The 14,544-nt window shown below is 54.2% G+C and overlaps 1 protein-coding gene across 1 annotated transcript in view; it reads left to right on the top strand.

Moving 5' to 3' along the window:
• Positions 1-1,336: 1,336 nt before the first annotated feature.
• Positions 1,337-14,544, top strand: part of Tnfrsf8 (TNF receptor superfamily member 8) — a 46,069-nt gene continuing 32,861 nt past the window's right edge. The window contains exons 1-3 of the mRNA XM_076862661.2: positions 1,337-1,360; positions 2,495-2,582; positions 12,334-12,456. Coding sequence (XP_076718776.2) covers positions 1,337-1,360; positions 2,495-2,582; positions 12,334-12,456 — 235 coding nt within the window. The remainder of the gene's footprint in view (positions 1,361-2,494; positions 2,583-12,333; positions 12,457-14,544) is intronic.

The following is a 14,544-nucleotide window of genomic DNA, read 5'->3' as shown; positions in this document are numbered from 1 at the left end:
AGTGCAAAGTCCCAGCCGGTCACCCCTTTCCCCAGGGGCAGAAGCAGTAGATGGGCCCCTCAGCATCTGGGCGCACCGCCCCGGGGAACAGCGGGTCCTTCTTTCTTTGGTTGTTATTTAGGTCCTTAACGTTTAGAGCTTCAAATTTCCCCAGACGCTGAGACGCCAAGGCTGTCGCTGCCGCTGTGCTGGGCCGGGGTGGCTGAGGAGGGTGCTTGTGCCTGGACAGCTGGGGACACAGCAGGGGAGGGCAGGCACAGGGCCGGGTGGAAGCTATCTATGCTGGACATGAGGCCAGGCCAGCTTTGGGCCCAGGCAATGCTGCCAGGGGGAAGCTCAGGGTCCCTGGGGCCATTTCTCTCTAGTTTCTGTGCTGGGATATCTGGGGAAGGTGGGTTGTCCCTTCTGCGGGTGACAGGTCCCCAAGGGAAGTTCGGGTTTCCATTTGCCCCTGGCCCAGAATAGGGGCTCGATGCCCTTGGGCCGTGGCTGGAGCCGGTTGACCGCAAGCTGGCATGCAGGGTGATCTTGGGCAGCCTCGGGAGCTGGTTTCCATGGTAACAGGCCTCCTGGACCGAGCCTGGCTTCTGCCACTGCTACATGCATCACTTCTAGACACTAAGTGTCCCTTGGCTTGTCCCCATTTTCTGGGCTCTTGTAAATGACATCACAGGCACAAAAGATCCCCCAGTGTCTCTGCTGGAGAAGCTGCTCTCTGTGGCCTGGGGCATCTGGGGCCTGGTAGAGCTGCGCCCCCACCTGGGCCCCACCAATGTCTCAGGGAATGGCTGCGGGGAACCTGGGGCTGGAACCTTCCTCCATAACCCCCACATGGAAAATTGGGCTCCCGGTCCTCCTCTCCCTCCTTCATGGGGCTCTGAGGAGCAGGTGCTGAACATCCTGGCTGAGAGCCCGGCCTCTCTGGAAAGCCAGAGGACAGCACCCCCTGTTGGCAAGCCACGGACTTACACAGTCTACCCAGAATTGTGGAAAAAGGCCCAGCTTGTTTTTGAGGCGTCCGATGTTTACATAGTGGTTTTAACCATATATCTAAATGGTTAACGTGGGCTGGGGGTGTAGCTCAGGGATGGAGCATTTGCCCAGTATGGGCAACTCTGAAAAAACTAAAATAGCTAAAAAACACAGGAAAAGGTATACAACGACGGTACTCGTCAGAGAAATGCAGATTTAAAATACAAGGAGATCACTGCACAGACACCAAATTGAATAGAGTTTTAAAAACCAACAACACCAAGCGCTCCCGGGGTATAGAACAGTTAGACGCCCCCGGGAGCAGTAGTTTAAAGACTGTCAGAGCTGAGCACACGCACACTTCATGACCCAGCCAGCCCACTCCCAGGTACGTGCACAGCAGCATGCATAGATTTGGGCACCAAAATGTATGTACAAGAATGTCCCCAGAAGCATCATTATTATCAAAATGTGGAAAGGACCCAATGTCTTTCCAAAGTAGAACAGATAAATTGTGCTCATTCCTGCTTTGGGGTACTACACAGCCACAGCAATGGGAGGGATTCTTAGAGTATAATGTCAAATTAAGCCGGACACAGTGGCGCATGCTTGTAATCCCAACAACTCAGGAGGCTGAGATGGAAGGATCGCAAGTTCAAGGCCAGCCTCAGCAACTTAGAGAGATTCTGTCTCAAAAGGAAAAAGGGGCGGAGCTGTAGCTCAGTGGTAAAGCACCCCTGGGTTCAATCCCCAGTACCATCAAACAAAACAAAACAAAACAAAATAACAAAAAATGTCGAATTAAAGACGCCAGGTACAGGAAAACAGACTGTATGGTTCCACCTAAATCAAGCTCAAAAGCAGACAAGACTGAACCTTCTGGTGTAGAGGTGAGGCTGATGGGTTCCTTTCCAGAAGGGCATGAGGAGTGTGCTGGGGTGGGGGGCCAGGTCCTGGCTGCTGTTCTGGGTGCACCTTGCATTCACCCCTCTAAGGACAGAGGGCTCTGGACTTGGGACCTGTGCACTTTTCTGGGGCTGTGTCAGATTTCAGTCGACGCTTCTTTTGCTGCTGGGGATTGAACCCAGGACCTTGCACGTGCTAGGCAAGCACTTGACCACTGAACTACACCCTCCTCCCTTAATCAATAAGTTTACTAGGAATTTTTATTGCTGGGCCCAACCCAGAGACCAGGTTGAGAGGCAGCCATGCTAATTTAGGGTAGGGAGTGGGGTCATGGTCCAAAGAGGGCCAAGACAATTTGCTGGAGGGTTGTCTGTGAGTGGGAGAGGAGGGGAGAACAGGAGGCCCCGGTGTTCGGCCTGGTCGCGAGTTGCCATCACCCCCAGAAGCAGCGGGGTTGATGGGGATGTGCAACAGAAATTCTCTCCAGTTTCTCTTCTGCAACGTGAGCTGAGTCTCAGGCCTGGTTGGCAGCAGGTGGACTCCAGGCATCCCGAGTCTGGAAGGAGCTTGGACATTTGGGACCTGCCTGGCCTCACCAGCTTCTCCCACCCTCCAGGATCGACCCCTCAAGGCCAGCTGTGCTGGAGACCCCAACCGCTACTACGATGAGGCTGCCGGAACGTGCTGCTACCGCTGTCCCCCAGGTGAGTGGCCGTGCTAGGGGCGGGGAAGGGGCATCTTTGTCCTTAGGGTTGTGACTGCTGAGAGAATGGGGAGCTGACAGTCATTGTCATCATTGCTACAGGTTTCTGAGCACTGTCCGTAATGTCATTGAATCCGGCCTCTCTTGCAAGGGTCAGACTGGTGGAAGCAGGCTAGGTGTGTTGCTGGTGCAGAGAAGCAAGTCCATCTGTGTGGGGATCTGTTATTAATTTACAGCTGCCCCTCATTGGACATTTGCCCGATGTACACTAGTCTGAGACCCCTGTGCTGTTTCTTTAGTGGTCACCACTTTCCCTTATCAGTCCCATTTGCAGATGAGGCCTTTGGGGCTCAGCAAGCTTCAGTAATGTGCCCAGGTCACAGAGCTGGGGCAGGGTGGAGCCATCTGGGGCTGGAGCCTGGGGCTTCCTGACCCCAGGGCCTGGACTGTCACCATTCCTCCACTTTCCCTCCTTCCTGGGGTCTGGAAGCCCTCTCTGGTATCTGCTCCAGTGCAGAGCACACATTTTGTCCCAGGGTGACCTGGACTACAAATTTCTAGGGGAAACAGAGCTTGCTTGACCACAGCTGGCTTTCTGGAATGCTCACTCACCCCCAAAACGGTGGCAGGTGATCAGGAAATCCTTCTGGGACATTCTTCAAGTGATGCTCAGGCCAAGGAGGTGAGCAAATAGAACAGGGTCACAGGGCCTTTTGGTCCCCCTGTGGTTATTATCAAAAGTCCCAAGGCGCAAGCAGTGACCTCAGATGGCTGGGCATGTGATGAAGCTGCAGTGTGGTCTCTGACCTCAGGAACAGAGATTGCCACTGGGCGGGAGAGACCTTCACTTTGACAGAGAGGAAGTCCCTGTACGTGACTTGTCACTCGTACATTAGAACTGCCACTTGCTTTGAGTAGGACAGGACCCTGGGAGTGGGCAGCTGCTGTCTGGAGGGCTTCCTGAGCACGAGGAGGTGGGGCTCATCTGCCCACTCTTGTCCCCTGCCAGCCATGCTGCTGGAGGGTGGCCACAGGCTGTGATACACAGGTAGGAGGCAGAGGGGATGTGGCCCTAGCTGGGCAAGAACCTAGTGAGGCCGTTCCCAGACCTGTGGCCCTTCAACTTTCCCGTGAGATCTGGACCCAGCATGCTCATCAGCCGCCAGAGGACAGAGACAAGTGTTTGGGGGGAACATTTGATTCTTTGAAGACAACTCAAAGTAGTTATCATGGGAGGGAAAGTGGGACTTCGTTGAACTTTGTTGCCAAATTTAATGGTTTTGTGTTGATTTTGGATGATGTCATGAGGGTCTTCGTGCTGGGTTCAGTGCTGGGGACCTCAGTGCTGAACAGGTCCCCAGCTTGCCCTGCCCCCTTGTCTGCCTGCCCGTCCATATTGGTCTGCTCCGGCTGCTGTCACAGAAGGCTGCAGACAGGTGGCCTGAACAAGTCATTTTCCCCTGGAGGCTGGCAGGGCCAGGATCAAGATTCCAGTAGGACTTGGTTTCTTTCTTTCTTTTTAAATATATATATATATTTTTTAAGTTGATGGACCTTTTATTTTATTTATTTATATGTAGTGCTGAGACTTGCACCCAGAGCCTCACACATGCACTGAGCCACAACCCCAGCCCCAGGCCTCGGTTTCTGATGAGGACCCTCTTCCTACCTTACCATCAGCTGCCTTCTGATAGTGGGGAGGCCCCTGTCTTTGTCTCTTCTCTTCCCCCTCTTCCTGTGAGGCCACAAGTCCTATGTGATTAGGGCGCCGCCCTTAATGACCTCATTTAACCCAAATTACCTCCTGAACTCCTGTCTCCAAATACAGTTACAGTGAAGGTTAGGGTTTCAATATATGAATTGGGGGCTATGCAATTCAGTCCCTCCCATTATCCTCCCACCCATCCCCTGCCCTCTGCCCACCTAGCCAGCTGCCCAGCCAGCAAATGACTTATACTGAGGCCACTTCTCACCTTTCCAGCTCTTTCTCTGGGAACTGCTGGGTATTTCGGAGCCTCTGGGCCTTAAGACATGCCTGTCCCCTCCTGTCATCTACACCTGCTGCATCCCAGCATCCCCTTCCTTGGGGGCCTTCCCGAGAGCCCAGTGCTGAGGGGTGGCTCCACACACATCTCCCCAGCCCCTCTTGTTGGTGATTTCACCCTCGACCCCATCCCTGGGATCGGTGTGACCCATAGTTCTCTGCGAACCCCCAGGGACCGCACCATCCCAGCCACAGGAGAGAGAGAGAGTCCTTCGCACCCCCGTGTCCCCTGGATCCCAGCCTTGACAGGGAGCAGGTGCAGGGGAGTGACATCCTGGTCCCAGATACCCTGCACTTAGAAGCTGTGGCTTAGGAAGGGGCTCCTCCCACCACTTCCCCTCTCCCAGGGGCGGTCCTGGAGGGTCCTGGAGGTGGCCGGCACCCGGTGCCTGGATGGTGGGCGGGGCATTTTGCTGGAGTTTTATTGACCCTGCGCTTCTGGGTCAGTCACAGAGGAATCGCAAAACCCCCACAAAAACCCCTCCCTCCATCTTTGGGGGAAATTTCTGACATTTTGTCTGCCCTGCAATCAGGGCTCAGTGCGGGTCGGTCAGGGTGTGCACGTGGGCGGGTTGGCAGAGGAAGGAAGCTGGAGCCTCTGAGGTGGAGGGGTTGATGCCTCCCGCTCCGCTCACGCAGGCCTGCCGTGCCTCTCCATGCCTTCAGTCAGCCCCTCCCTGGCCCTCGCTGGCGCACCCCTGGTGACAGGGAGCTCCCTCCCTCTCTCCCACGGTGGGACATGCAATGTGGCAGCTGTGGTGCTGGCCCTTGGCCCACGAGGCTGCTGGGAAGGCCTGCATGTGGCCATCTACTGAGCCATCCTGAGCTCTTCCCCTGGACACTGCTCTCGGGGGCTCGGGGAGCATGTGGGGAGCCCTGCAGGCCCTTGGTGTTCCGCGCAGGGATTCTGGACCCCTCCCCCGCTCTCCAGGACTCGCTGCCTGCCCGGGATTTTTCCAAATGTTCTCAGAGAGCACAGCTTGCCTGGGGCTGGACAGGGGAGTCCATCCCGTCCCAGCCCCGCTGCCATCCGTGCTTGGCGGCCCCAGCTCCAGACCAGCTCCAGTGTCTGTTCTTGCTCTGGGCTCCGGTGCCTTCCCCGTTCCACTCTCCTGACCCTCATTCCACCCGTCAGGACCTGAGTGTCTTTGTCATCCTGCAGGGTCCCCTGCCCAGGCACGGGGCTTGGCACCTAGTAGTTTCTCATTAAATGTTTGAATGAATGGAAGAGTGACTACGGCTGGGTTGCCCTAGCGCGCAGTTCTCTGTGTCACCTGGGGTCCAAGCTTCCATTGTCCCCAGCACCTTTTGCTGCTGACGTCAGACCTGCAGGGGTCGGGATCCTAATAAGCGTCTCACAGAACCCAAGCTCAAGCTCGTCTCATTGAGAACTCGGAGGCAGGACACAAATGGGCAGTTGTTGCCTCCTCTCCCTGCCTGTCCCTGCTGCCTGTCCCTCCCGCCTCCGTCTCCTCCGACCCCTGCCCTAGTCTGTTTCCTGTGACCATGACAACAGAACGCCGCAGACTGGGGAACTTATAAAAAACAGAAATGTATTTCTCATGGTCCTGGAGGCTTGAAGGACCAATTTTGAGGTGCTGGCCGTGGCAAGGGCCTCCTTCTGTGCCGTCCTATGGTGGAAGGCAAGAGGGTGACCTTAATCCACAGTAGTGACATTAATCCATTCTCGAGGGCAGAGCCCCCTGGTCTAGTCACCTCCTTACTTTCCACTTTTTTTTTTTTTTTTAATAAGGTAAACATGTCCTTCCTTCCTTCTTCCTTCCTTCCTTAGCTTTTTGTGGACACAGTATCTTTATTTATTTTTATGTGGTGCTGAGGATCGAACCCAGTGCCTCACGCATGCCAGGCGAGAGCGCTACCACTTGAGCCACATCCGCAGCCCACTTTCCACCTCTTGACCCTTGTCTGGGAGATTGAGCTTCCAACACAAGTGGCCGCACTCTCATCCCTTCTGTCAGTGACGTTCTCTGGCCTCCCTGCCCTTGGCCAAGCTTGCCGGGCCCACGGCCCCTTCCCGGTCTGCAGGTCTCTTTCTGGCCACCAGGAGGGGCAAATTCTTTCAGCTCCAAGTCCAAAGCACAAGAAGAAAGCACCCAATGGCTCAGATAAATGTGAATGGCCACTGTGCTGTGGTCACTCAAGGGCAGGACTGCCCTGGACCACTTTTGGGGTGGGGAGAGGGGTGGGGCAGGGTGATTCTCCTAGGAGGGCAGCCTGTGGGCCGGGAAGAACTTCCAAATGTGTCTCTGCAGCAGCTGGGGGGATCCCGGGTGAGGCCACCAGGAGCCCTGGGGGACCTGACTGAGCAATCAGGGGGCTGGGGTTTGGCATCTGAGCATCCTGAGGCGAGCAGGAGCTGGCCAAGTGGGGAGGGGTGTGCTCAGATTGGAGGGCACGGGACATGCCAAGGCCTGGGGGTGAGCAAGGTTGGGCTGCCCCAAAACTGGGCTAGGAGGCGGGGCGGGTCATTTGTCCAAAGTACCAGTGATGAGGCAGCTGGAAGGGGAGGGGTCTGGCGGCCTGGACACCGGCAGGAGCAGCTGTCTATGGGAGTCCCGGGGCCCCAGCAGCTGGGGCTGGGTGGGCTGAGGGCCCTGACGCTGAGCCAGAGACGCGAGGCGGTGACGGGAATGTTGGGGAACTTTGAGAACATCTGGGGAGGCAGAAAAGTACTGACCAGAGATTAGGCCTGGGGCAGACCAGGACAGGGACACTTGGGGACTAACTCTAAGAATACCTCAACTCCGGAGCCTTTCCTAACCATGTTGCTTCTGATGACAAGAGTGATGCTCGGCAGGAAAGATCTGTCAGAAAAGGAAAAAGAACAAAAAAGAAGAATTGCTCCCTCTGCTACAGCCCTGGAACCTGTTGGTTCTCTGCCCCATCTGCCTCAGGGCCTTTGCATGACCAGTCTCCTCTGCCTAGAACACCCTCCCCCCAGCACTCTGCATGGCTGCCATCTTCCTTCCTTCCAGTCTCCTTGAGGTCTCTGCCCACACTCTGTAGAGTGCTTACTCCATCCCCCTGCCCGTTTCTGTGGTCTTTAGTTTTTCTCCATATCAGAAACCAACTTGTTCACTTCTTTGATTACTGCCTTGTCTCTCTCCTCCACCCTGACGTGTAAGACCCAGGGGAGCAGAAATCTCCTCTTCTTTGACTCCTAAATTGGGACCTGGGCTATAGGTGGTGGTCAGTAAATGTGAGTTGAGTGAAAAAATAATTCCTCTGCCAAATTTGCCACTCTGAGCCCTTGAGAGTATGTCCTGCAGCACATGGTCCCTGGCACTCACCCCAGAACAGCCTCTGGTACTGACAGGCAATTTTAAAGGGACCAGAGTGTCTGGGTGGGGTCAGATGATCAGGAAAGTTCCATGAGGACACCATATTTCAATCTGTCCTTCCCAGCAGATGGGGATAGGGATAGAGAGGGAGATGAGGATGGGGGTGGGGATGGGGTTGGAGATGGTGGTGGAGATGGGGATGGAGATGGGGATGGAGGTGGAAGTGGAGATGGGGGTAGAGATGGGGATGGACATGGAGGTGGAGATGGGGATGGAGGTGGGGATAGAGGTGGAGGTGGGGATAGAGGTGGAGTTGAGGATGAAGGTGGAGGTGGAGGTGGAGGTGGAGGTGGAGATGGAGGTGGAGATGGAGTTGGAGGTGGAGGTGGGGGTGGAGGTGGAGTTGGAGGTGGAGGTGGGGGTGGAGATTGGGGTGGAGATGGAGGTGGAGATGGGGGTGGAGATGGAGGTGGAGGTAGAGTTGGAGGTGGAGGTGGGGGTGGAGATGGAGAAGGGGTGGGGGTGGAGGTGGAGGTGGAAGTGGAGATGGGGGTGGAGATGGGGGTGGAGGTGGAGATGGGGGTGGACGTGGAGGTGGAGGTGGAGGTAGAGATGGAGATGGAGGTAGAGATGGAGGTGGAGGTGGAGGTGGAGATGGAGGTGGAGGTGGGGATGGAGGTGGAGGTGAAGATGGGGGTGGAGGTGGGGGTGGAGGTGGAGATGGGGGTGGACGTGGAGGTGGAGGTGGAGGTAGAGATGGAGATGGAGGTAGAGATGGAGGTGGAGATGGAGGTGGAGATGGGGATGGAGGTGGAGGTGAAGGTGGAGATGGGGATGGAGGTGGAGTTGGAGATGGAGATGGAGGTGGAGGTAGAGGTAGAGTTGGAGATGGAGATGGAGGTGGAGGTAGAGGTAGAGTTGGAGATGGAGATGGAGATGGGGGTGGGGGTGGAGGTGAAGATGGGGATGGAGGTGGAGGTGGAGGTGGAGATGGGGGTGGAGGTGGGGATGGAGGTGGAGGTGGAGGTGAAGATGGAGGTGGAGGTGGGGGTGGAGGTAGAGATGGGGGTGGAGGTGGAGATGGAGGTGGAGGTGGAGATGGAGGTGGAGATGGGGGTGGAGATGGAGGTGGAGGTGGAGGTGGAGATGGAGATGGGGGTGGGGTGGAGGTGGGGATGGAGATGGAGATGGGGGTGGAAATGGAGGTGGAGGTGGAGGTGGAGATGGAGATGGAGGTGGAGGTGGAGGTGGAAATGGATGTGGAGATGGGGATTGAGGTGGGGATGGGAGTAGAGGTGGATATGGGGGTGGAGATGGAGGTGGAGATGGAGATGGGGGTGGAGGTGGAGCTGGGGATGGAGATGGAGATGGAGGTGGAGGTGGAGATGGAGTGGAAATAGAGGTGGAGATGGGGATGGAGGTAGGGATGGGGGTGGAGGTGGAGATGGAGATGGGCGTGGGGATGGAGATGGAGATGGGGGTGGGGGTGGAGATGGAGGTGGAGATGGAGATGGGTGTAGGGGTGAGTATGGGGATGGAGATGGAAGTGGAGATGGAGGTGAAGATGGAGGTGGAGATGGGGATGGAGGTGGGGATGGGGGCGGAGGTGGAGATGGAGATGGAGGTGGATGTGGAGATGGAGGTGGAGGTGGAGGTGGAGGTGGAGATGGAGGTGGAGGTGGAGGTGGAGGTGGAGGTGGAGATGGAGGTGGAGGTGGAGGTGGAGGTGGAGATGGAGGTGGAGATGGAGGTGGAGGTGGAGGTGGAGATGGGGATGAAGATGGGGGTGGGGGTGGAGGTGGGGATGGGGATGGAGATGGAGATGGAGGTGGAGGTGGAGGTGGTGGTGAGGGTGGGGATGGGGATGGAGAATGGGATAGAGATGGGTGAGGATGGTGATAGAGGTAGAGATGGGGATGGGGATGAAGAAGGGGATGGGGAAGGGGTGGCGGTGTAGAGGCTGCCTGGGAAGCATTTGTGCTTGTTGCCTGGTGTTGCTAGAACAGCGTGTCACCCACAAGTGGTTCAACAAGAGCCATGTATTGTCTCAGAGTCCAGGAGGCTGAAGGCTGAAGGCTGCGTAGGAGTTTACTGGGAGAGCAGAGCAGAGCCTGACTGGCTCCAAGGCCCGGGGCAGAAGGAAGCGTGGCCTCCCTGGGGGACAGGAGGCCTGAAGTCCTGGAGCAGGGTGCTCACGGGGCCATGCTGCCTCTGAGGGCCCCAGGGGAGGACCTGGCTCCTCTCCTAGTACCTGGTGGCTTTGTGGCTGTGACAGGATCACCCTGCTCTTCTCACATGTTCTGCTGTGCACATGTTTGTCTCTGTGTCCAAATTTCCCCTGCTCGTGAGGAATATCTGCCCACACAAATGACCTCATTTTAACTTGAAAAACTCAGTAAAGACCCTTTTTCCAAATAAGGTCCCATTCTGAGGTGCTGGGGTTTAGGAATCCAGCCTTTCTTTTAGGGGGACACAATTATACCCACAACGATATTCAGGACATGAGGGTATTACAGAAAAGATGCCCAGGGTGAAGGTGAGGGTGTGTGGGGGTTAGCAGTGCGCCCCAACGCTGGGCCAAGAGTTTGGGGCCATAGGACGAGGCCCAGGAATGCCAGGCCAGGAGTCCCTGTCAATGGGGTTGGCAGAACATGTGTTAACTGAGGATGACCTGCCAGGTCCTGTGGTGGGACTCGTGGGGGAGTGGAAATGGGAAGACCCACCTGGAGAAGCTGACAGGCTTGCTGGGAATTTAGATGCTAAGAATTAGTTCACAAGCTGGGTGTGGTGACACATGCCTGTAATCCCAGTGGCTCAGGAGGCTGAGGCAGGAGGATCCTGAGTTCAAAGCCAGCCTCAGCAACTTAGTGAGGCGCTGTCTCTAAGTAAAATAACAAAAGGGCTAGAGATGTGTCTCAGTGGTTGAGTATCCCTGGGCTCAATCCCTGGTATCCAAAAAAAAAAAAAAAAACAAGAATTAGTTCACAAATGAATGCAAGAATTAGGTGGAGGAGGTGAGGCTGGTGGGTCTTTGATGGTTAGGTCAGGGGTTTGGGGGCAGCCATGCTTCAGTGATGACGTGAAGGCTGGGCAGGAGTTACGGCTGGAAGGCCCAGGGGCGGAAGGGACCATGACCTCCTGGGGGACAGGGAGATGCAGCTGTGGCTGAGATGAGAGAGGGAGGAGGCTGTGGGGGCAGAACCTCATCAGCCCTGGCTGGGGCCTGCGCATCTGTTCTGAGAAGCCCTTGAAAGCTATCAGCAAGGAGTGAAGGGGTCAGATTGACCTCTCAGAAAGACCCCTGGGCATCTACTGAGGTGCCTGAGCTGGAGATGACAGCCACCAGGCTAGTGGTATTGAGAGAGAGCCTTTGTGTTATGCCAGAGCAGAGGCTCTTACCCTGGGGGGTCCGTGGACTCCCAAGGGTTGATTTCAGGGGGCAGGGCGCCTGAATGGGCTCACTTATTTAAATTAGCCTCTAACTAAAATTCCTTTCTGAATTCCTTCCATTATGAAATTGGGCGACAAAGCCCAGTGGTAATTGTAGCTTTTTTGGGGCAAAAATCACAGATATTCTAATGTTTCAGTTGCTGCTAATATAAAGTATTGATTAGGCTCGACAGTGCCTGGAACTTGGTAGTTATCATACCTTGTTCAACGAGAGCCGCATGTTCTCTACCTCGTTGAAGTGTGATAATTGACAACCCTATGGATACAGGTGGGTCCCTTTGAAATCCTGCTTTTGGTTTATGCACTTATGATTCGGTGCAGTGTCCACAGACTTCTTCAGAATGGCTGGAGTCACCAGAAAGGAGGGGGAGCTCCTGATCCAGATAATTCTCATTGTTGTAACTAAGAAGCCTAATTCTAGTTAGGCCCCAAGAAGACATAGAGAAATAGTGGGCTCCATAGCGAGAAGTCACAGGTGCCTTACATTCGGGGGTTTGAAGGACGCTTCTTTCAGGAGCCCCCTGAGGAGCCCCCGGCAGGTCCAGCCCGTGTTCATGCCTGTGCTGCAGTGGCCATGATCTGGTGTCTCTGGGCTTAAATGCCCCTCTCAGTCAGGCTCTCCACCCACCATGGCTGCTCCTTCCTGCGGAGAAACGGACCCCCAATGAAGACGGTGACAGCCAATTCCAGACAGTCTGCCTGGCTGCCAGGGAGCCGGGCCACTTCACGTGTTCACCTTCTGTGCCTTCAATCCTTGCAACAGCCCTTCCCCTCACCTGTGTGGCTTTCCTGCCTGCCAGGTGACCTCAGGCAAGGTCAGTGCCTGTCCTTGGCACTAGTTGTCCTGATAGGTTTGGGGGTTCTAGGTGGAGCTGGGCCGTGGTGACGAGACATCCAGGAGGTCACAGCCTTGGCCACAGCGGCCTGGCCTGAGGCTTCTCTGCTTTTCTCCCCAGGGCAGTCCCCAGAGAAGACGCAGCCATGCCCGCAGGGTCCCTCTGACTGCGGGAAGCAGTGTGACCCCGACTACTTCCTGAGTGCGTCCGGCCGCTGCACGGCCTGTGTGAGCTGCTTGGGAGGTAAGGACCTGGCTCGCTTCTAGGGCTCCTTCCCCGGAGCCTGAAGGGCTCAGAGGAGCCTCCGGGAGGCGGGAGCACCGGGATTTGGTGGGAGAACTCGGGTCGCCACCTTGCGCCTCAGTTTACCTCCGCGTTTGTGAATGGGCTTCAGCAAAGACCCTTTGTCCCTGTGCTTCAGCGTGTCCCCTGAGGGGAGATTCACCTTGGCAGAGTTTAGTCTTCAGACTGCCCCAGGGAGGCCCTTTTCTTATTCCTGCTTTGTGGTGAGGGGCTGAGGATGTTTGGGTGAAGAGCTTTTCCAAGGTTGCAAAACACCAGAAGATGGCAGAGCTGGGGGCTGAGCTGAAGGCCTGGCCCCGGAGCTGTGTTCTTTTTTTCCAATAAGCACTTCTTATGGTTAGAAAATGTGGTCTGGTGTTTGTTTGTTTTTGTGTCAGTTTTTCTGGAAGACAGGATCGGGGAATTTTTTAAGATCTTGTGACCTAATAAATAATCACATTTAAAAAAAAGTGTTCAGTGTGTGTGTATGTGTGTGGGGTTTTCTTTCTTTCTCTGGGAATTGAACCCAGGGTTGCTTAACCACTGAGCCACATCCCCAGGCCCTTTTTGTATTTTATTTAGAGATAGAGTCTCACTGAGTTGCTTAGGGCCTCACTAAGTTGGTGAGGCTGGCTTTGAACTCAGGATCCTCCAGCCTCAGCCTCCTGAGCCACTGGGATTACGGGCGGGCACCACTGTGCCCAGTTTGTGTTTTTTAAAATGTGTATATTGCTTGTTAAATTGCTTGTTCTCTATATATCTGTTAGATCAAGCTTATTCATTGTGTTATTTAAATAATATGTACACTTTAAAATGTTTTTTTTTATAGTTGTAGATGGACAGAATGCCTTTATTTTATTTGTTAATTTTATGTGGTGCTGAGGATCAAACCCAGGGCCTCACACTGCTAGGCAAGTGCTTTGCCACTGAGCCCCAGCCCCAGCCCCAGCCCAAATAATATGTATTCTCATTCTGTTTTCCACCTTTGCTTGCTGATTTCTGAGATATGTTAAAAATTTGCCTCCCGGTATGCTCAGCATCCATTAGGTCTTCTGGTTTGTCTCATATATGTGAAAGCAGTTATTAGGCACATAAATGTTCATGAACATTGTTTTCTGGTGAGTTGGATCCTTTGTATACCTCTTTGTTTCCTTAATTCCACTACTGTATGGTATTAATTTTGCCGTTCCTTCTTTCTTTACATACATTAACATGTATCTTTATTTTTTTCCTTCATTGCTGGGGATTGAACCCAGGGGCACCTTACCACTAACCTATACCTTCAGTCCTTCTTATTTATTTTTTTGAGATATGGTCTTGCTAAGTTGCTGAGGCTGGCCTTGAACTTCTAATCCTCCTGCCTCAGCCTCCTGCATTGCTGGGTTTGCAGACATGTGCCACCAAACCTGGCGATCTTTATATTTTTAAATGTGATGACCGCAGTGTAGGAAGTGAAAGTTATAGATGTTTGTTTTAAGACATTCACACACTCCAGAAGAGCATGCTGTCCTCCCCAGTCCTCCATCGGTAAAGAACTTGTGTCATCATTGGATGATTGACACCTCTCTGTCCCCCTCCTGAGAGAGGAAGATGGGTAGCTAGGGGCCAGACAGACTCGACACAGGGAGAGAAGGCGTTTTAAGAGCATGGCAGCGTATTATTCATGACATTAAAATCATTACATTCAATTTAGTTGAATGTATCAGAGGAAGAAGAAACTAAAATGTAACCAAGGAAGTGACAGATCTTAGATAAACTAAGTATTTTTATTAAAAGAGAGAGTATCTCCTTAAAAAAATTCCTCTGAAGTTAAGAAGAGAGGGCTGGGGTTGTGGCTCAGTGGCAAGAGTGTCCGCCCAGCACGGGCAAGGCCAAGGTCTGATCCCCAGCACCAGGAAAAAAAAAAAAAAAATTAAGAAAAGAGGTTATGATTCTTGCTTTGATGAGAGGTTAAGCATCTTTTAAGGCAGCACTGTCTTCCGGGTGAAAGTCACGATCCTCTCATTTTAGTTTTTTTGGACAACATGGTGTGGATCTGCTGCGGGCCCA

Source organism: Callospermophilus lateralis, chromosome 7 (assembly GCF_048772815.1).
Source record: "Callospermophilus lateralis isolate mCalLat2 chromosome 7, mCalLat2.hap1, whole genome shotgun sequence".
Lineage (NCBI taxonomy): Eukaryota > Metazoa > Chordata > Mammalia > Rodentia > Sciuridae > Callospermophilus > Callospermophilus lateralis.
Note: the sequence above shows the minus strand (reverse complement) of the source record. Positions and strands in the feature narration are given on the sequence as shown.